General features: G+C 39.0%; 1 protein-coding gene across 10 annotated transcripts in view; it reads right to left on the bottom strand.

The window, feature by feature from the left end:
- LOC143030932 (beta-1,4-galactosyltransferase 1-like) overlaps positions 1-24,011 on the bottom strand; it is an 86,154-nt gene that overhangs the window by 10,353 nt on the left and 51,790 nt on the right. For all 10 annotated transcript variants that reach the window (XM_076194211.1, XM_076194204.1, XM_076194203.1 and 7 more), the window contains 3 exons: positions 14,284-14,520; positions 8,911-9,094; positions 7,328-7,546 (listed from right to left, as the gene is read on the bottom strand). In XM_076194211.1, the coding sequence (XP_076050326.1) occupies positions 7,328-7,546; positions 8,911-9,094; positions 14,284-14,520 (640 nt within the window). The remainder of the gene's footprint in view (positions 1-7,327; positions 7,547-8,910; positions 9,095-14,283; positions 14,521-24,011) is intronic.

Below are 24,011 nucleotides of genomic sequence, written 5' to 3'. Positions count from 1 at the left end.
TTTATCATGATCACTTCAGCATTACCTTTGCCCTCTGCAATTTTTGTCACCTTTAGGTCTTTCTTGGCCAAGAACATGATTCCCCCTCCCTGTTTCTTGTCCCTGTGTGTGTGTGTGTGTGTATTTACCTAGTTGTATTTACCTAGTTGTATTTTACGGGAAGGGGAGCTATGCTCGTGAGGTCCCGTCTTCATATCTCATTTTATCTAAACTATTTTTAAATTCATGTATTGTTTTTGCACACACCACTTTCTCATCTAACTTGTTCCAACTGTCTATTGCTCTGTGAGGAAAGCTGTTCTTTTTCAAATCTCTTCTATAGTTGTCTTTTTTTATTTTCTTTCCGTGTCCTCTTGTATTTCTGTCATCCCATTTTATCAGATTCTCTCTATCAGTAATTTCTATGCCTTTCATGATTCTGTAAATAGCTATCAAATCTCCTCTCTCTCTTCTTTGCTCTAGTGTCTGTAGTTTAAGTTTTTGTAGTCTCTCTTCATATGATAGTTTTGAGAGTGTTGGTGCCAGTTTAGTAATTGCTCTTTGTATTCTTTCAAGTTTTTTTATACATTTTTTTGTACTTGGTGACCATATCGTTGCTGCATATTCCAATCTTGGTCTTATCAGGGTGACTAGGATTTTCCTCACCATTTCTTCATCCAGGTATGTAAATGCCACTTTGATTGTTCTTATTAAATTATAAGTTTCTCCAAAAATCTTATTTATATGTTTCTCAGGTGACATATTATTCATAACAATGACTCCCAGGTCCCTCTCATTTTCTACTCTTTTTATTCCTTCTTCTCCCAAATTATATGATCCTGTTATTCTGTTTTTGCTTTTTCCAAATTCCATTATACTACACTTTTTTGTATTGAACTCCATCTCCCACTTCCTACTCCATTCTTGTACTTTATTTAGATCTCTCTGTAGTGATTCACAATCTTCTTCAGTTTTCACTCTTTTCAGTAATTTTGCATCATCTGCAAAGAAGCTCATATAGCTTTCAATTCCTTCATCCATATCATTAATATATATAGCAAACATTATTGGGGCCAGAACTGTTCCCTGCGGGACACTGCTTATTACTTCATTCCATTTTGAGTGCTGATCTCTTATCACTACTCGCATTTTTCTTTCTTGCAAAAAGTCTTCCATCCAATTTAGCAATTTACCTTGTATTCCTCCTTCATATTCTAATTTCTTAAGCAACTTCTTATGTGGTACTTTGTCAAAAGCTTTTTTTAGGTCTAGAAATGCACAATCAGCCCATCCATCTCTTTCTTGTATTATATCTATTAGCCTTGAATAGAAACATATTAAATTGGTGACGCATGATCGTCCTTGTCTGAATCCAAATTGCCTTGGATTTAGTACGTTGTTTTTTTCCAAGTATTTTACCCATCTACTTTTGATAATTCTTTCACATATTTTTGCTATTGTACTTGTTAGAGAGACTGGTCTATAGTTGGTAGGTTCTTCTTTATTTCCTCCTTTATATATAGGTACTATATTTGCTTTTTTCCAATCTTCTGGAACTTTTCCTTCTTTTAAGGAACTGCTTATTATGCTATGTATTTTGTCTGCCAGTTCATTCCTACATTCTTTCAGAATCCAGTTTGCTATTTCATCTGGCCCATGCGATTTTCTGACATCAAAATTACCCAAGTGTGTCAATATTTCATTCTTCGTTACTTCTATTTCTTCCATAGGGGGGACTTTTTCCTTCCACTCAATCTCTTCAGGTTGTATATTTTCCCTTGTAAACACTGATTTAAAATGCTTGTTCATAATTTCTGCCATTTCCATTTCCTCAGTGTATTCAACTCCTCCTTGTCTTAATTTCTCCAAGTCTTGTTTGTTTTTCAGTTTATTGTTTACAAATCTGTAGAATAGTTTTGGTTGATCTTTACACTTTTCTATAACATCTTTTTCATATTTTCTTTTTTCCTCTCTGCACTTTTGTACATATTCATTTCTATAACCAGTATATATTTTCCATTTTTCAGGTCTTCTGTCTTTTTTCCATCCGGTCCAGGCTTTGTCTCTTTTGTCTTTTAACTCCCTACAACTTTTGTTTGTACCAGCATTTTACATATTCTTTTTCTTGTTTTTGTCTTGGGACATACTTTTCCACTCCTTCTTTGTAAATTTTTGTCAAAATATTCCATTTCTCTTCCACTGATGTTTCTTCTTTGTATATTTCTTCCCAGTTTTCTTGTTGGAAGAATTCTCTTATTTTATCAAAGTTTGTTTTTTCATACATCATTCTTCCTTTTCTATATTGTTCATTTCTTTTCATATATTTTTCTTCATTAAGTTCCAGTTCAATCAATATGTGGTCACTTTTACCTATTGGTGTTTTATATTCAATCTTGTCCACTATTCTAGGTTCAGATGTAATTATTAAGTCTAGCCTCGATGGTTCTTCTTCATTTCTATACCTAGTGTTCTCTTGTATCCATTGTGTCATTGAATGGTCAGTAATCATCTCAAGTAGAGCATTTCCCCATGAGTCATCACCACTCTTTACTGTCATTTCTTCCCAGCAGATTTCTTTGCAATTAAAGTCGCCCATCATAACTATTCTTCCTCCGTCTTCCATTATTTTAGTTAATGCTATCTTTGTGTCCTCTAACATACTTTTATGTTCACTCTCCTCCCATGAGGCTGTTTTCGGAGGCACATAATTGATCACAAATTTTCTGCTCTTCTTATCTCGGTCTTCCACTTCTATCATAATCATCTCTACTGTATTCTTTCCATATATGACACCTTTCACGTTTATATCCTTTTTTGTCAGGAACATAACTCCACCCCCTTGTTTTTTCTCTCTGTTTCTAATCCAATAATTGTATGTATCATGTCCTACACTGTTGGGTGGTAGTGGGCCTTTTAATTTTGTTTCTACAATTCCCATTATGTCCGGTTCTTTTTCTTTCAAATAATCATTCAGTTCATTCAATCCTGTTATCAATCCATCTATATTTGTGTAAGACACTCTTAGTTTTCTGCCACTTCCATTGTGTTCTCTGTTTCCCTTATGTTTTTCTTTAGTATGTCGAACTGCTTTATTTTCATGTTCACTACTCTCCAATAGAATCTCTCTTTCTCTGACTCCGTTCTTTCCTCGTTTTTTGCCTTAGCTTCAATTCTTTTCTGCTTTTCTGCCTCTCTTTCCTCCTTATTCATTTCTCTTTTTATCCATACCTTTTTATATTGATCATTTGTTGCTAGTTTCCCTGTCTTGGATAGAATTTTCTCTGCCGTTGTTTGTGACCTGAATTTAATCTTAATTGGTCTGGTCTTATCTGTACTATATTTTCCGAGTCTGAATTTTTCCTCAATTTCCTTTATAATTTCTGGTTCATCTTCCTGGACTAATTTTAATAAACTGCTTACCCTTTCATTTTCCTCCTTGATTCTTGCGGTTCTATCTGGGTTATGTTTCTCTTCCATTCCTAATATAATTATACATTTCTTTTTGTCAGCTAATTCTCTTACTATATTCTCCTTCTGTCTCATCACTTTAATAACTGAGTCTTCATTATGTTCTTTCAATTGCTGTTTGACTATGTCAGTGAATGAAACCTTATTCCCTTCTTGAGTTATTCTCCAATTTTTAGCTTCTGTAGCTATTTTCTCACTGTTTTCATTACTATTCTTCTTCAATTTCTCATTCTCCTCCTTTACATTTCCTAACTGTCTTTTTAGGTCCTCTACTTCTTCAGTTAAGTTTCTGTTAGCCTTCTCTAGTTGTTCCAATCTTTCAATTCTCTGGAAGATGGAGTCTACCTTACCTAACTTACGTTCCAAGTCCTCGATCACCTTATCAACTCTCTCCTCTAGTCTTATCAGTCGGGGGGGGGTTGTGTCCCCCCCACCCTCTTTAAATCCCTGGAACATATTCTCGTCACTTTCTACTGTATTTCTCCTCTCTATACTTCTAATCTTTACATTTTTATTTGCCATTTCGTCATCCGGTGGTCGTTTCATGTTGACCTTACGCCCGTCTGCCTGGGCCAAGTCCTCCACATCCTCATTTCCTTCCATTTCCCCAGCAATCCCTCCCCTTCTCCTCTTTTCCTACTTACCTACTGCCTCACGAGCAATTTCCCCCCCCCTGCAAACACAAAAAGGCACTTCTCTTTGCGTTGGTATCCACAATCTGCACTTTTCTTCAGAGCGTTCGTCAAGCCGTCCGTTCGTTGAAAGTGTGTGTGTGTGTGTGTGTGTGTGTGTGTGTGTGTGTGTGTATATATATATATATACATACATATACCAAAGGCTTTTTCCCCCTTACATGGGGGGTAGCCAAAAAGAAAAAGGCATAGATATCACTCCCACCCATTTCATTTCCCATATATTCCACTCCCCTCCACCCTCCTATCTTGGCACCTCCTGGATGACAGGTCATCCCTGCATCCTGTCCACTGCCTTGGGTCAGAAGCAGTGTTGCAAGACACAGCACATCCACAGCAAGGCCGCTTCATAAATTCGGCAACCCCCGACCATATGTGCAAATATATATATATGTGCAAATATATATATATATATATATATATATATATATATATATATATGTACATATATAAATATATATATACACAGATATACATATACACAAAATACAGTATCAATTAACTAATATTCAAACCACATGAACTCTCAAGCAACCAGAAAAAAGGGGGGGGGGAAATGATAACAATAATTTTCTAGCAGTTTAAAATTGGCATGATTGTGCCAAGAGTAATTCCACCAAATGCATGTTGCAGTGAGTTGGAAGTAAGTTTTAAAGGAGAGTGGCTAGAGGTGGCACACAATTCAAAGCCCATATATTCCACTCCCCTCCACCCTCCTATCTTGGCACCTCCTGGATGACAGGTCATCCCTGCATCCTGTCCACTGCCTTGGGTCAGAAGCAGTGTTGCAAGACACAGCACAGTAGAAAAGACTTCGTTTACAATCTATTATTTTTCGAATCTCTAAATGTCATATTACCTTTCTATCATATGTTGAGAAGCTGGATGACAAACTTTAAGAAGTTAAACCTATACAAATATTAGACACATTGTTGAATTCTCCTTAGTGAAGTCTAGATTACTGTAAGCAAAGTTGTCCTGCAGGTTTTCAAAATCACATTAAGACCACATGTCAAAAGGATGTGCAGAAATAGTTTTCTGTATTGATGCATATGGATTAAGTTGGAACTGTACATGAATTTGAGTCTAGGTATGTTAGAAAATTAGAGAATAGGAGATGGGACCCAACAAGCATTGCTCCTTTCCTGTGTACTGCAATTAGATAAATACAACATTTGACAAGCATTGTGATAGTGTGAGAGGTTTTAAGTAATTTGGGTCACATGTAGCAGGGAATGGAGAAGTTAGAGTGGAGGTGAACTGTAGAGAGAAGGAAGCATGTAACTCTTTTGGGAGAATGAAAAATGTTATGAGAAAATGGTATTTGGGAATGGATGCAAAGAGAAGACTATATGAAGGGGTGATTTGTGCCCATAACACAGTGTGGTGCAGAGACTTGGAATTTAACCCATTAAACTCCGATGACAAGATTCTTGTCATTTGGTCAAATAAAACAAAAAATCATAAAACACCAAAATGTTTGATCAAACACCAGAAAAATATGACGTCAGCCCTCGCTGACGTCATATTTTTCTGGTGTTTGATCAAACATTTTGGTGTTTTATGATTTTTTGTTTTATTTGACCAAATGACAAGAATCTTGTCATCGGAGTTTAATGGGTTAAGGAAAGTAGAAATGAGAAACCTAAATGCATTTGAAATTAAATGTTTCAGAAGTATGGTGGGGATTATAAGGATGGATAAAGAAAGAAATTCGTTAACAAAAGTGGATAGTGAAAAAGATCTCGGCGTAATTATCAGTAACGACCTCAAATCATCCAAGCAGTGTATTTCAGCCTCTGAGAAAGCAAATAAGATTCTGGGATTGATTGCGCGATCTTTTGATTTCAAAAGTCCATCACTCATTAACAAGCTATATAAATCGTTAGTTCGTCCACATTTGGAATATGCTGTTTCCGTATGGTCACCGAATCTCATTAAAGACATTGACAGACTGGAAAAAGTACAACGGCGAGCCACAAAACTGATTCCAAATATCAAAAATAAATCATACAAAAATCGACTTAAGCACATGAATCTGTTTTCCCTAAAAAAGCGTAGACTCAGAGGTGACTTGATACAGGTCTTTAAGATTTTAAAGGGAATTGACAACATCAAAAGTGACCAAATTTTCACATTGAATGAGAATCAGACAAGAAACAATGGTCTCAAACTGTCCGGAAATAGATTCAATTTGGAAGTAGGTAGAAACAACTTTGCCAACCGTGTAGTTAATGAATGGAATAAACTTCCTGCACAGGTAGTGCAATGTAGTTCAGTTCGAAGCTTTAAGAATCATTTAGATAAATACCTAAGTAAGATGCTGTAATTATTATAATTTATGTTATATTATTTGTTTTTGTTTTGTTATCATTTGTCTGTCTGATTTTTATTTATTATTAGTTATATGTCAATTTATTATCAATTACTATTTACCTGTTTGTTTGTTATTCAACTATACCAATGCATTTATTTATGTATTTTAATTGTTATTTACATTGTTATAGTTTTAATTTATTATTAATATGATTTTTTTTTTTTTTTTTGCATCCGACCTAGATATGGATCAAAAGGTCTCCTGTCGGCATGCTTTGCCTTTGTAATCCTTTGTAGGTGATGAAGAGAGCAAGGGTGAAAAGAGAGTTGGCAGACATGGCTGATGAAAGAATTCCAAGTTGATTTAGAGACATGGAAAGAATGAGGAAAACTAGCAAAAAGAGTATGGAAGGCAGAGGTGGATGGAGTTAGAGTGGCTTTGAGTAAAGGGGGAACATCTGTTGAGCAGGGAAGGGAGAGGGCAAGAGATAGGTGAGAATGGACAACTGTTGTGAACGGACTATAAATTGACACAATCCAAAGGGATTTCTCCTATCTTTTCCATTTTTGCGTGAAAGGACAAGGAGAAAGAGTTGCTATGTACATGATGCCATGGAGCCCTGTTGTGGATGTGCTGTGTTTTGCTCCATTACTTCTGACCCAAGTAGTGAGTGGGAGACAGGGATGACCCTTCATCTACAAGGAGCTGAGTTGGAAGGGAAACAAATATATGATGGATGGGAGTAAGATGAGTTTTGGATGGCCTTGGCTGGCTACCTCCCTTGTAAAGGGGAAGAACTCTTTAAGTAATCAAAATACATTACGAAAAAAAAATATTTTGACATAACCCAATAGTTAATATCTATATATACCTTTTGGGATTAGGTTCATTCTTCTTGTGTGACAACATAACATATCTAGCTATGTTTGCAGGGTAACGGGAGATGAAGAAGCCATGGAACTTGATGCGGTTTGACATGTCATCATCCTCTCCACCCCAACCCCAGAACTTGTTGCTGAAACCGTTGACGGTCTGTAGCTGTTCTGTGGTCATGGCACTCACTCCACCGAATATATCATTGTATGGCAACCTGTGCAAAAATAAATGGTGATACCTGTTGTATAACAATGTAAATAATAGTTCTTATATGGTGTGAAGATTCCTTAACCCATTAAACTCCGATGACAAGAATCTTGTCATCAGAGTTTAATGGGTTAAGGGGGCAGATGAGTTTTGAAAATGGGCAGCTCCATTGTCCATCTTGCAGGATCACCACAACTGGGTACCCTTCATTGGTCCCTACAGTAGTTTATTCATAAAAAAATCATATTAACCCATAAATGGCAGGGATTCATTGTAGATTTTTTTCTGGTGACCATCAGGTGAATTTACTTTGTTTAGGAAAATCTGCTATCAAAGGATTGTTGTCTACGTTCAGATAGTGGGGGGTCCTTACATATTTTGTATGGCTGCTGCCAAGCAGTTTTACATACATTAACCCATTCAACTCCGATGACAAGATGTCTTGTCATTTGGTCAAATAAAACAAAAAATCATAAAACACCAAAATGTTTGATCAAACACCAGAAAAATATGACGTCAGTCCTCGCTTCGCTGCGAGCGAAGCGAGGATTGACGTCATATTTTTCTGGTGTTTGATCAAACATTTTGGTGTTTTATGATTTTTTGTTTTATTTGACCAAATGACAAGACATCTTGTCATCGGAGTTGAATGGGTTAATAGTGATCCAATAGAATATGAGCAAATATAGCTCTTGGGTAACATGGAAGTGCTTTCTCTTTTAGGTTATGTCTAGGGGTGTTTGATTTAAAATGGAATTCTTAAGTCTGTCTTGTCATAGTTGTTTTGAGATCTGAGTGTATGCTTTTTTGTATAGATATATTATAGGGGTGCTGGGAGTTGATTCTGACAAATCTGAAAGTATCAGGGCCTATGATTCAAGGATGGATTTTTTACTCCAAGCTGCTGGCTATTAATGTATGTAAAACTGCTTGGCAGCAGCCATACAAAATATGTAAGGACCCCCCACTATCTGAACGTAGACAACAATCCTTTGATAGCAGATTTTCCTAAACAAAGTAAATTCACCTGATGGTCACCAGAAAAAAATCTACAATGAATCCCTGCCATTTATGGGTTAATATGATTTTTTATGAATAAACTACTGTAGGGACCAATGAAGGGTACCCAGTTGTGGTGATCCTGCAAGATGGACAATGGAGCTGCAAGTGTTGGGTGTGAGAGGGTCAAATACTTTTGCATAGAATTGTTCCAATCCTTTTGATGTGTTCCTCTTACAGATATATATTATGGTAAGCAAACTACAATTTTTACAAAATAATAACCAACATACAAATACATGCAAGCTTAAAACTACTATTTGCTAATAAAGCAAGCAAACTACAATACCTAAAATACCAAAAAGAACATACTTATAGCCCATAACATCAATAGCTATGGACATGTGACGAGGCTGTTCAGGACATGTGTACAAGTTGCGATCATCCTCTGGCAACAAGTCAACATCATGAAAGATGAAACAGTCATACTGGTATTGTTTGAGAGCCTCCAATGCTCCCACATTCAGGAGCATGGCACGGTTGAACCTTCCACTCCCTTTAATAGGAGAGAAAAAAAAAAAAAAAAGAGAGAGAGAAATGAGAGAATTTTTTTTATACACATTGATGTCTCTTAGTATTAATTCTTTAATATAATTCTCAATACACTGATTCAACTCATTTAATGTTACTGCAGGAGTACCTTTAGGAGGGAACAGATCAGAGGGAGAAGGTGGGATAAGAGTAATGACACACACATACACATACCAAAGGCTTTTTCCCTTATAGGGGAGAGTAATGATAGCAGGTAAAAATTAATACAGTGGGAAAGACAGAACAAGGAGAAAAAAAAAAATACAAGTCCTAGGAATTTTTATCAAAGACTGTTTGGTTGTTGTTGTTGTTGTCATTCCCTAGACTGTCTGAGTAGTCCCGTCTCCCTGTGGAATGCTACGGCTGGAACGTGGTTTTCCCAAAAATCCCTTATAGCGTATATTGTGTTGTTGGCGTGCATGACTGTGTACAATGCAGTTTTCTATAACATGTTGTATAATATGGGGTGAAGTGTTACATCCTGGACATTTATCTGTGATGTGGTCATCCAGCCTCTTCTAGTAACTTAGAAGGGCTGTTGTTGTTGTTGTCATTCCTTAGACTGGCTGAGCAGCCCCGTCTCTCTGAGGAATGCTATGGTTGGAATGTGGTTTTCCCAAGAATCCCTTATAGCATATATTGTGCTGTTGGCGTGCATGACTGTATACAATGCAGTTTTCTATAACATGTTGTATAGTATGGGGTGAAGTGTTACATCCTGGACATTTATCTGTGATGTGGTCATCCAGCCTCTTCTAGTAACTTAGAAGGGCCATTGTTGTTGTTGTTGTCATTCCTTAGGCTGGCTGAGCAGTTCCTTCTCCCTGAGGAATGCTACGGCTGGAATGGGGTTTTTCCTAAAAATCCTTTATAGTGTATATTGTGCTGTTGGCGTGCATGATTGTGTACAATGCAGTTTTCTATGTGTTGTATAGTATGGGGTGAAGTGTTGCATCCTGGACATTTATCTGTAATGTGGTCATCCAGCCTCTTCTAGTAACTTAAAAGGGGTGGATGCAGTGACGATTCTAGGACTATGAAAGTGGGAGGGCCATGGCCATGGCCCTCCCAGGCCCTCCCCTAGGATCACCATCGCGTATTTTTCGGACCATAAGGCGCAGACAAAATCCTTAAAATTGGCCAAAATTGGGTGGTGCGCCTTATGTGTGGCTTCAGTGCAAAAATGCCTCAGGCAATGACGTACTATTTTGACACGTTTCGTAGCTAGCCTGCCGACGGCGACAGTGCACAGGCCTAGTTATAACAAGAAAATTGCGAAAACTTCGACAGTTTTCAAGTCCATGCCACCGCATTCATTCACGCTATCATGGCTATGACATGATAGCGTCCACAACACAGACAGCCATTTTGCATTGGTCTAGCTATCTCCTGTGTAAGGGGGGAAAAAGCCTTTGGTATATGTAAGCTACAGTCACCGCAAAAAAGATTTGGACCTACCCCGACTATAAACAAAATTAGCAGTCACGTGCATAGATAACAATAAAAATGGGCATAATGTATATAGACACTTTCTTTTAATATTTAGTCATGTTCCCCTTGTTCTTGATAACGTCTTGTAGTCATTTTGGCATGCTGTCACTAAGATGAGAGGGAGGATGGAGGGGTGAGGAGTGTATTCAGGGATGGAATGGGTGGGAATGATTTTATGCCTTTTTGGCTACCTCCCTTGTAAGGAGGGAAAAGCCTTGGTATATGTATGTGTATGTATGTATGTCACTCAATTTGCGAAAGTAATCCTCTCCCATTTCAGTGCACCACACTTTAGGAGAGAGGCCAAATGCAGAGTATGGGATCCAATATATTTGACATTTCGCCCAACAGGGCTTCTTCATAAATAATAACACAGTTGAGAAACATTTAACTCCTTATATAGCCCGAGCTCGCGGGGAGAAACAAACATAAAAAGGGTGTACACACAATTTGCACAAATTGCTTGTTACTTGGTTATTAAAATTGCCAATGGTTTATTTATTTTTATTTTTAGGAGATATGCCCCATGGGGCTACAGGGAGAAGGATGCCTAATCCCAATCCCCGTCCCTTTCTTCTCGCCTCTTACGATCCAAGTGGGAATTCTTGGTGGCAGTGTTCTTTTCCCCCACCACAGGGAATTCCCCCATCACAGAAAGAGAATACTCAGAGAAATGGTACAGGACAGCAACAAGGGGTTGGGGGACAGCATAACGGAGGGACAGTCGTAGTATAAAAGTGTCATCATTTCTCTATGAACAGAGTTTTCTTCTATCATAGACAAAATGATGTGTGGCTCTGGTCCGTAGGGGCGCCCCATATAGACCCTAAAGTATCGACTGCATGCTACTTTGCCACAATAACAAGCAGCCAATAACCCAGACGGGTGGAGAATGGTTGTATATGGATGACGTTGTGATTGCATATGGAGGAATGGGCGGGGGGGGGGGGAGGTAGTATGTGTGAGCAAATTTTGACGCAGCCCGAAGGGATTTCTCCCCGTCCTCCCCTTATATGCAAGGGGGGACGGAGAGGGGGGGTCGCCGATTAAATGAAGCGGCCTTGTGGATGTGCTGTGTCTTGCGACACTGCTTCTGACCCAGGGCGGTGGGCAAGGTGCAGGGATGACCCGTCATCCAGGAGGTGCTCAGATGAGAGGGAGGGTGGGAGGGGTGTGGAGTGTATTAAGGGATGAAATGGGTGGGAGTGATTTTATGCCTTTCCCTTTTTGGCTACCTCCCTTGAAAGGGGGAAAAAGCCTTGGTATATGTATGTATGTATGTTTATCTATTACAAAAATTCCACTGTTTTGATTTATATTATCAGTGAGGGATATAAACGCAGATTCAAAACATCTACGTTTAATTGTATGGTTTTCATATTTTAAAATCTTGGAATTATTCCAGTCAGAATTATGGCCTGCATTGAATCTATGTTTAACAATTTTAATAACCAAGTAACAAGCAATTTGCGCAAATTGTGTGTACACCCTTTTTATGTTTGCTTCTCCCCGCGAGCTCGGGCTATATAAGGAGTAAAATGTTTCTCAACTGTTATATCTGAAGAAGCCCTGCTGGGCGAAAAGTAAAATATATTGGATCCCATACTCTGCATTTGGCCTCTCTCCTACAGTGCTGTTGCAGTCATTGCTGCTTTTACGCACCACACTTTCTTAATTGTATCAATGAGCTTAGGCAAGGATGACTGTTTGTTTTCTGCAAGTTAGTTTTTCAATTACATGCCAACAGTTCTCAATCAGATTGAGATCAGGACTATTTCCTGGCCACTGCAAGACTTGAATATTCTTTTCAGAGAGCCAGTTGGTCACCTTCCTTGCTTTGTGACACGGAGCACTGATGCATGAAAATGTTGCTGGCATGAATATTGTAACACTGAAGGAGATGGTCATTTAACACACTAATATACCGGTCACTATTCATCATCATATTCTTTGGCAGGAAATACAGCCCTCCTCGACCGAATGCACCACTAAAACATGCCCAAACCATGACAGATTCACAGTGCTTCACAGTAGGGGATGTGTAGGCCGCATCATACCGGCTTGCTGTTGACGGGCGTCTGACCTTCACGTGCTGGCTTGGGATGAGTTGAAATGTGCTTTCATCAGACCACATGACCTTAGACCACTCTTCTTTCGTCCACTTAGCATACTGCTTTGCAAATGCCAGCCTAGCCTTCCGCATGCGGTCGGTGAGTAAAGGCTTGCGGGCAGCGGTACGGCTAGGGAGCTTCAGGTCCTTCTGCAGGCGGTGCATTACTGTCCTTACTGAGACATTTTCTAGAAGTTTCGGGTGACTTTCCTTTAGTTGTGCAGCAGTAACCCTTGGATTTTTCCTTACTTCCCTTTTTTGAAGGTTGTCAGTTGCCTTTGAAGTCTTTCGAGGGCATCCAGGGATGGGTTTGTGCTCAGGACAAACGTCGGGTGGGAGGCCGCGAGCTGCTGCGAGCTACCGCCAGCAACGCCATCATTGTAGACTTGGCCCAGCCAGAACGCTTGACGATCTCTTTAATTGGCACTTTTTCCTGTCTCCAGGCCAAAATCCTAGCTTTCTCCTCTTGGGATAAATATTTGTGAACCATGTTTAAAGCACTGGAGGCAAATCATAGGCCAGAAAAGCTGTAGCTCCAAAATCCTGGACACAATGGTCAGTAGCAAACCTCTACAGCATCCCCCCTCAGCCTCTCAAACAACACTGAGTGGCCAAGCAGTCCGCCATGTGGTCCACAGACTTGCTGAGAAAGATGACAGATGTCGCCAGTGACAGCAACCGACTGTATAGCCTACTTATCGCAAATAACATACGTACCTCGGTTCCATACCATTTTACCAGGTAGGTCCGAGTCTTTTTTGCAGTGACTATTAATGTTTAAATTGTGTATTGTTCAGTACATATGAAGACAGAGAAGATTTATTAAAGTAGGATAAAAGAAAAACAAGAGGACATGAAAAGAAACTCAAAAAGGATAGTTATAGAAGATATCTGAAAAAAAAAAGTTTCCCACACAGTGGTGGTGGACATCTGGAACAAATTGAACAAAACAATAGTAAATGCAAAAACCATGCAAGAATTTAAGAACAAACTTGATGCTGAAGATACAAAGATGGGTCACAACGAGCATAGCTCCCTTCCCTTATAATACAACTGGGTAAACTCTACTACCTAATTTCTAACAATAACTTGAGGCACCTGTCTCCTGAAATATGTACAAATCTATAAAGACCTCTATGTCAACCTTTTCACTAATCAAAATAATAATGATAACTTTATTTTACTTTCACTCTCATCAGGCAATTGTATTCTGTTGAGAAAAGAAAAGAAAAGAAAAGAAAGAAAAAAATCACAAAGTTATGATCTCTGGATATGGGGACATGAGTTATAATGACATGCTATTCTATTATAAATTTTAAGAGTAAGGCATCATAAGTATTTTAAAGAGGACATCAAAAAAAGGTGCTCTGTACCCTACACAAACTCTAAACTATATATACACATCATTTTTCACTCATAGGTACTTGCAAAGATACATAACCTATTTCTCATCTAAAAAGGAATGCTGAAATAGCTTGTCCTTACTTAAGTGTGGAGACAGTATTACTTAGGTTAAAAAAACAATCACCTTCCTTAGACAAAATCAAATTTACCTGCTTGTTCAATGATGTAGATGGCATAATCAATCTGTTGGCGTTCAAGCATAGGATGCAGATGATATGTGAAAAGTGCCAAGTGGGATGCACGATCCCTAAATGGTACGATGACAGCTACACGATGACGAGCACGGCAATGATGAGGCCGGAATCTGCCGCCTAATTCTAATTCTGGATGAGACTTCTCCTGTTCCTCTAATGTAGGAACCTGGCGTACAATCTTCAGTGCTCCCACTTCATAAAGAATGAAAAGAAAAATAGACATATGTATAAAATGCGTTTGTGAAGAGGGACGGGGTGAGGGACGAAGGTGCAGTCTATCTTTAAGATGAAGTCAGACAGCATAAGCTTGCTATGAATGCAAGTGTTCCTAAAGCAACAGTACATGTATAAGAACAAACCTGTGAATATACAGTACTACCTCTCATTAACGGACTAAAAGGGGGGGTAACGGTGTCCGTTGATGTGAATAATCCGTTGATTTGGAGTGGTTTTTGGGTGGCATAATGATTGCACAGCACTAAACAACAGCACCAAAAACACCGAAAACACTGCAAACGCAGCTAATTAACATCCGTTAATGAGAGGTAGTACTGTATAAATCTAACGATAGTCAAATCAGTGAATGGTGATCCACAGACAGGTACAATTGGCCCTCCTTTACCTTGTATGTACAGTTTAACCAAGACACAATCCAAAGAACCCAGTGAGACCAATAATTTCTTCAATAGATTCAGCCTCGACTCTCCAAATTGTTAGTACAGTAATAATTCTTACTCTGTTAGTTGGAACTATTTCCACTTCCCGTGTGAAAAAGTTTAATCTTTTAGAGTAACTTGGAAATGCAAAACCAGATTAAAGATTCAAATTAGTAAACCATGAAGGTGTCTCATCATTCACAAAGATTCCTTTGGATGACCTACTTAGATGAAGAGTTAGATAAGAATGACTTACCATTACCTTCAGAGACCATTATATTCAATATAAAATTTAGGAATTATGAAAATGAAAGAACTGAGGAAAATACACAATTGGGAAGAAAAGGAGAAAAAGGACAGAGAATAATAATATAGTAATAACATATATGCATGAGGGGGAGTGGGTGGGGGATGGGGGGCTAGTGAGTATGTATGAGAAATAAATTGATGCAGCCCTAAGGGATTTCTCCCCGTCTCTCCTTCTGTGCATGAGGGGATGGAGAGGGGGAGTCATTGAATCAATGAAGTGGCTTTGCTGTGTCTTGCAACACTGCTTCTGACCCAGGGAAGTGGACAAGATGCAGGGATAACCCATCATCTAGGAGGTGCCAAGATAAGAGGGAGGGAAGAGGGGAGTGGAGTATGTAGGGGATGGAATGGGTGGGAGTGGATTCTATGCCTTTGTCTTTTGGCTACCTCCTGTGTACGGGGGAAAAAAGCCTTTGGTATATGTATGTAATAACATACAGAACTCAAGAGAGAAAGACAGAAGAAAGCTTACAATAACTGCCCAGCAACAATAATGTTATTCACACACAGAACATGCATGGGGAGCTAAATGATAGGGGTAGATTCTCTTACAATAATACTAAATGGCCTTTTTTTAAAGCATGTGCAAAACAAATGATATGAGATATTGTTTTTTTTTAATTTTCATTAAATTTATCAGACAAGCTTAGGAAAATAAAACCAGAAGTGATGAGTGAATAACAAAGAAATTACATAGGGAATAATTATTACAAAAAGGAAAATAAAAACAAAATAAGACAGAAGATACATTAATGAGGAAGACAGGGTGTTGGATAGGGGCTGATGCAATGATGAGGTTATCAACATCACTGATAATTATGTAATTCAAGTTACATAAAACTACATTCTTGTACCGGCAGACACAAACAGTTTAAATTTCTATTTCTTTAACCTGCAGAATTTTTTTTTCTGAATTCAGAGAAACAATACTGACTAAACAATATATGAAAAACTTTTTTCTCTTATTAGACCTATATTGGAACTTAATTTTCAGTTTTATGATATGTTCACTATTATCACAGTTTTAGTAGCTGGGTAAAGGTGGATTGGTATGTTCTTAGTGCTACTTTCAGTTAAGCTTTCATTTTTCATACAGTATATACTGTACATAACCTAAAATAATGTATCTAACTTGTCATGTAAAGATTATTTAGTTTTACTTTGTAGTAACAAATCACCATAATTAACCTTTATACTGGCACACTTGGGCTGAGATGGAAAAATATTTGTATTACTTTGTGAAAATCACTGTTTACAAAGCTTGTGGCATCCAGATGGTGTAGTGTGAATATGATGCAGTATTTTGTGTAAGAACACTACAAAAATATCTGTGTCATGTATACCCTTGCTTCTTTGAGTGCCTAAAGACAGCATTGCTGAATCAACATGCACACAGCCAAGCACCAATGATACACCAATATGAAAACTTCTTAAAAGGGTTATTCCAGTTGAAATCAATAACCCATGACTATGCTGTCTATCTGCACATCTAGGCTGTTGTCAGAGATATTTAGGGAGTTAAGACTACTTTCAAAAGACAATGTAAAACTCTCAATAGTGTCTGTTTTGGTGCAGGAGAATTGGGTTGGTACACAAAGGAAAGACTAAAGGTAATGGATTATGTTGGAAATGTACATGAATCTAAGGCTAGGTATGATAATTTGGAAGAGCAGGCAATGGGATCCAATGAGAATTGCTACTTTCCAGTTTACTACAATTAAGTAACTTAGGTTAATATAAATAAATAAACATACTCCACTCCCTCTACCCTCTTCCCTCCCTCTTATCTAGGCACCTCCTGGATGATGGGTCATCCCTGCATCTTGTCCAGTGCCCTGGGTCAGAAGCAATGCCACAAGACACAGCACATCCAGAGCATGGCTGCTTCATTAAATCGGCAACCCCCCCTCTGTCCCCTCATGCAAACATCCTTACCTTTTCCTAAAGCTTTCTCACATATCTGCTTTACCACAAAAATCTAATCTATGCAACCCCTACCTGTTCTAAACCCATCACCAATTACTCCCTCTGTTCCTCCCTCTCCCATAAGTCCCAACTACACTCAACAAATTATTTCCTCTGAAATTACTACACTCCCTTGTAAAGTGTAACTATACAGGCACTCCTCCAGCACTCTACCCTCTTTTAGACAAACATTTAACAACCTCACCAGCCAGTCCACCATCACTGTTCCCTTTTTTAGACACTGCATGACACCCATGCATGCAAGGGGGGACGGAGAGGGGGGGTCGCCGATTAAATGAAGCGGCCTTGCTGGGGATGTGCTGTGTCTTGTGACACTGCTTCTGACCCAGGGCTGTGGGCAGGGTGCAGGGATGACCCGTCATCCAGGAGGTGCTCAGATGAGAGGGAGGGTGGGAGGGGTGTGGAGTGTATTTAGGGATGAAATGGGTGGGAGTGTTTTTATGCCTTTCCCTTTTTGGCTACCTCCCTTGGAAGGGGGAAAAAGCCTTGGTATATGTATGTATGTATGTATGTATGCATGACACCCATCCAACCCAGGTGCCTTACCTGCTCTTATCATTTTGATAACTGCTTTCACCTCATCTTTGCTTATTTCTCCTCCTTTTTCCTTATTCATCACTGTCATTTTCTTAGTGCTTCCCACTGCAACTACATTTCCCTCCCTATTCTCCTTCACATTTAGCAACTCCCTAAAATACTCTGCCCATCTTCCTCTTACTGCTGTTGCTTCCATTATCATCTTTCTATCTCCCACCTTTTATCTTTTCTTCTCTACTTGATTTGCCTCCTCTTCCTCTCTTAATTTCCTTCCAAAACACCTTTTTATTACTTTCAAAATTTTCTGTCATACTCTTACCTCATTTCACATCCACTCTCCTCTTTGCCTCCTTTATCTTATGCTTTACTTCTCTTCTCTTTTGTTTATACCTCTCATATGGTTCTCACATCCTATTTTGTAACCAATCTGTGAATGCTTGCTTCTTTTCTACAACCTTCATTGCTTCCTCATCCCACCACTCGCTACCCTTCCTTCTATTTCCTCCCATCCTCCTTCCACACACCAACTTTGCACCCCTTGTAACTCCCTCCTTAAAATATCCCCATTCCTCCTCCACTCCTAGTTCTACTCTATCCTTCACTCCTCTCTCAGCTTCTTCTTGTACTCTTTCTCCTTTTCTTTCTCACTTAACCTCTTCAATACAAGTCAAGTTCTTGCACGCAGCATTGGATGCCTGAGGTACGATAATTGATGCATCACACTACTCACATTATAAAACATAAAGTCACTACTGTATTACTCATTCTCTTTCAGTGAGTAATAATAAACACAGAAAACAAGATCAAGCCAGTTCACAGAATTTGGGGGTCACTCTCTACAACTACAAAACTTTTATAATCAAGACACCAACACCAGCATCCTCATACCCCACTCAAGCTTCATGATGCCTATGTAGACGTCATCATATGGAAAGGGTTAAGCAGTTTACTCTAAGCACCTCCCTATCTTCTGTCCTTTTCCTCTTTCTCCATCTATCCTTCACTTTCATCTTACCTTCCACCAAAAAACCATCTGATATTCCCCCACTCTCTCCCCTCAGAACATGTACGTCCAAAACTCTTCCTACTCTTCTCCTGGTTACCACTATATAGTCCATTAAAGCCCTATCTACCACTCTTCCATCTACCACCCTCTCTCATGCATACTTATGTTTGACTGTCTTCCTAAACATTGTATTTGCTATCATCAACTCTCTAGACACATCTCCACCATCAAATCTCCACTATGATTTTTTTCTTGGATCTCCAAACTTCCCAACCACTCCGTCAATTGGTTCATTTCCTACCCTAGCATTAAGGTCTTCCAATACCACTACATTGACATTTCTCCCTAAACCCTCTATGCACTCATTTAAATCTATCCAAAAAGCTTTCCTTTCCTCTGCACTCTTCTCACTACCAGGCCCATATGCATTTACAAAGACCCATATTTCCCTTCCCAGTTTCACCTTCATCCACATTAACCTTGAAGAAAACTCCTTCCACTCCACCACATGTTTACCTATCTCTTCACTTACTAATTTAGCCACCCTTTCTCTCCCTCGTCTTCTCTTCACTCTTGACACCCTCCCAACTACACTACTGAACTCTAAATTGCCCCTACCTTTCAACTTGGTTTCATTTAACGCAAACACATCCATCTTTCTTCTCATAAACACATTGCCTATCTCTTTCATTTTACTCTCAGCTGTACCACATCCACACACATTAAAAGAACCAAACTTTAGGGTTCTGGTTGGAAAACTCCTCCCAGACCCTCTATGCCCTTCCTCTTCTCAGTAATGTCCCCTTTGGGATTACAGAGAGTAGGATGCCTAGTACTATCCATGTCCCATTTTTGTTGCCTTTTATGGTTCAAGTGGGAAAAGTCATTGCCAGTGTTCTTTCTCCCCTATCACAGGGTTATACATGCATACATACATATATACACATATTACATGTATATATATATATATATATATATATATATATATATATATATATAGGTATAGGTATAAATGGGCAGTAAATTCTCATGTAGACACGTTTGATTGAAGACCAGAACTAATTCTGTATCCACTATCTTAGTGATTTTCGCAATTTTCCAAATGGATTGTATATAACTTGAAGGGAGGTTAAACACAAGGCTCCCTAGTTCCAAGGTGTTATTTGATAGAACACTAAACATACATACATATACCAAAGCTTTTTCCCCCTTCCAAGGGAGGTAGCCAAAAAGGGAAAGGCATAAAAACACTCCCACCCATTTCATCCCTAAATACACTCCACACCCCTCCCACCCTTCCTCTCATCTGAGCACCTCCTGGATGACGGGTCATCCCTGCACCCTGCCCACCGCCCTGGGTCAGAAGCAGTGTCGCAAGACACAGCACATCCACAGCAAGGCCGCTTCATTTAATCGGCGACCCCCCCTCTCCGTCCCCCTTTGCATATAAGGCGAGGACGGGGAGAAATCCCTTCGGGCTGCGTCAAAATTTACTCACACATACTACCCCACCCCCAACCCCCCGCCCATTCCTCCTCATGCAGTCACAACATCATCCATATACAACCATTCTCCATTCACCTCTGTCTTCCGTCCTCTCCCTTCCTTCCTCAACAGACATTCCCCTCTTCCCCAAAGCCCCCTTCACCCCATCCATCCACCTCATCCTAGGACGTCCCCTCATGTTCACTCCCTCCACATCTGCCTTCCATACCTCTTTTACTAGTCTTTCTTCACTCATTCTTTCCATGTGTCCAAACCATCCTAATATTCTTTCATAAACCCTATCTCCCAAATCCTTTTTCACCCCTGTTCTCCTCCTCACCTCCTCATTTCTCACTCTATCCAGCCTAGTAACCCCCACCATACTTCTCAGACACCTCATCTCAAACACATTCAAACTCCTTCTCTCTTCTTCTCTTATGTTCCACGTTTCTGCCCCATACAGTGCTGTTGGCACAATCACTCCTTCATACAGTCTCCTCTTAGCATCCATTCCCAAATGTCTATTCCTCATTACACTCTTTAACCCCTTCCATACGGTGCCGCACACGTACGCGTCATGAACTTAGATCTCGGTGGCAGCAGCCAATGCCAGCCGTACGACGTGTCGTAATAATACTCGCATCATAAAATATAGTCACCGCTTATATCGATCGTTCTCTCTTCACCCGTGAATTTTGATAACCATAGAAAATGCAATTACAAAAGAATTAGAAAGAATGTCATTATGGAGGGGCGACTACAATAAATATAATCAAGACGCCGATATGGCAGCCTCGCGAATACACTCGCTCCCCATGACGCCTACGTGTGCGGCACCGTATGGAAGGGGTTAAACCACCAAGGCATTTACTCGCTTCTCTCAATCTACATTCTACCTCCACCTTCACTCCACCTTTTCCTGCTACACTTGCACCCAAGTATCTAAAACTATCCACTTCCTCCAGTCGCTCTCCCTTAATGTTCACTTCCAGTCTACTGCCACTTTCACCCCTTGTACATCTCATCACCTTACTTTTACCCACATTTATCTTTAGCTTTTAGAACATTTATCTTTTAGAACACTAAACAAAAATATAAAATACAAGCTTTTGGTTGACTTATCCAACAATCTACAGGTTAGTAAAAATGAACATAAAGACCAGTATCTAAATATTGATACAGTATATGAAAATAGTAGGAAAGGTGGGATGAAGCACTCACTCCCCAGGACATGACATCCAGCTTCAACCTACCTCTCCTAGTATCTTCATATATCTATATTCAAATAGTGATCTGTATGTCTATTTTTACTTACCTGAAGATGGTTGTACAAATCAACCTAAAGCTTGTATTTTATATTTTTGTGTAATGTTTTTCTTTGAATAACAACCTTGGAACTTGGAAGACTTGTGTTTATCCTCCCTTCAAGTCATAAACAATCCATTTGGAAACTCAGTCACACACACACACACACACACACACACACTTCAACGAATGGACGGCTTAGAAGACGTTCTGAAGAAAAGTGAAGTCTGTGGATCCCAACGCAAAGAGAAGTGCCTAGTGTTTTTGCAGGGTGGGGGGGAAATTGCTCGTGGAGTAGTGGGAACGTAGGGAAAGAGGAAAAGGGGAGGGATTACTGAGGGAAATGGAAGGAAATGAGGAGGGAGTAGACTTTGACCAGCCAGACAAGCGGAAGGTAAACAAAAGACTTAGCGAGGATCAAATGTCTAATAAAAATGTAAAGATTAGAAGTATAGAGAGGAGCAATACAGAAGAAAGTGACGAGAATATGTTCCAGGGATTTAAAGAGGGTGGGGGGGACACAACCCCCCCCCCCCCCCCGACTGATAAGACTAGAGGAGAGAGTTGATAAGGTGATCGAGGACTTGGAGCGTAAGTTAGGTAACGTAGACTCCATTTTTCAAAGAATTGAAAGGTTGGAACAACTAGAGAAGGCTAACAGAAACTTAACTGAAGAAATAGAGGACCTAAAAAGACAGTTAGGAAATGTAAAAGAGGAGAATGAGAAATTGAAGAAGAATAGTAATGAAAACAGAGAGAAACTAGCTACAGAAGCTAAAAATTGGAGAATAACTCAAGAAGGGAATAAGGTTTCATTCACTGACATAGTCAAACAGCAATTGAAAGAACATAATGAAGACTCAGTTATTAAAGTGATGAGACAGAAGGAGAATATAGTAAGAGAATTAGCTGACAAAAAGAAATGTATAATTATATTAGGAATGGAAGAGAAGCATAACCCAGATAGAACTGCAAGAATCAAGGAGGAAAATGAAAGAGTAAGCAGTTTATTAAAATTAGTCCAGGAAGATGAACCAGAAATTATAAAGGAAATTGAGGAAAAATTCAGACTCGGAAAATATAGTACAGATAAGACCAGACCAATTAAGATTAAATTCAGGTCACAAACAACAGCAGAGAAAATTCTATCCAAGACAGGGAAACTAGCAACAAATGATCAATATAAAAAGGTATGGATAAAAAGAGAAATGAATAAGGAGGAAAGAGAGGCAGAAAAGCAGAAAAGAATTGAAGCTAAGGCAAAAAACGAGGAAAGAACGGAGTCAGAGAAAGAGAGATTCTATTGGAGAGTAGTGAACATGAAAATAAAGCAGTTCGACATACTAAAGAAAAACATAAGGGAAACAGAGAATACAATGGAAGTGGCAGAAAACTAAGAGTGTCTTACACAAATATAGATGGATTGATAACAGGATTGAATGAACTGAATGATTATTTGAAAGAAAAAGAACCGGACATAATGGGAATTGTAGAAACAAAATTAAAAGGCCCACTACCACCCAACAGTGTAGGACATGATACATACAATTATTGGATTAGAAACAGAGAGAAAAAACAAGGGGGTGGAGTTATGTTCCTGACTAAGAAGGATATAAACGTGAAAGGTGTCATATATGGAAAGAATACAGTAGAGATGATTATGATAGAAGTGGAAGACCGAGATAAGAAGAGCAGAAAATTTGTGATCAATTATGTGCCTCCGAAAACAGCCTCATGGGAGGAGAATGAACATAAAAGTATGTTAGAGGACACAAAGATAGCATTAACTAAAATAATGGAAGACGGAGGAAGAATAGTTATGATGGGCGACTTTAATTGCAAAGAAATCTGCTGGGAAGAAATGACAGTAAAGAGTGGTGATGACTCATGGGGAAATGCTCTACTTGAGATGATTACTGACCATTCAATGACACAATGGATACAAGAGAACACTAGGTATAGAAATGAAGAAGAACCATCGAGGCTAGACTTAATAATTACATCTGAACCTAGAATAGTGGACAAGATTGAATATAAAACACCAATAGGTAAAAGTGACCACATATTGATTGAACTGGAACTTAATGAAGAAAAATATATGAAAAGAAATGAACAATATAGAAAAGGAAGAATGATGTATGAAAAAACAAACTTTGATAAAATAAGAGAATTCTTCCAACAAGAAAACTGGGAAGAAATATACAAAGAAGAGACAACAGTGGAAGAGAAATGGAATATTTTGACAAAAATTTACAAAAAAGGAGTGGAAAAGTATGTCCCAAGACAAAAACAAGAAAAAGAATATGTAAAATGCTGGTACAACAAAAGTTGTAGGGAGTTAAAGGACAAAAGAGACAAAGCCTGGAACAGATGGAAAAAAGACAGACCTGAAAAATGGA

The sequence above is a fragment of the Oratosquilla oratoria genome, chromosome 12, assembly GCF_046742065.1.
Source record: "Oratosquilla oratoria isolate Oo_2021 chromosome 12, ASM4674206v1, whole genome shotgun sequence".
NCBI lineage: Eukaryota > Metazoa > Arthropoda > Malacostraca > Stomatopoda > Squillidae > Oratosquilla > Oratosquilla oratoria.
This window is presented reverse-complemented; position numbering and strand designations above follow the sequence as displayed.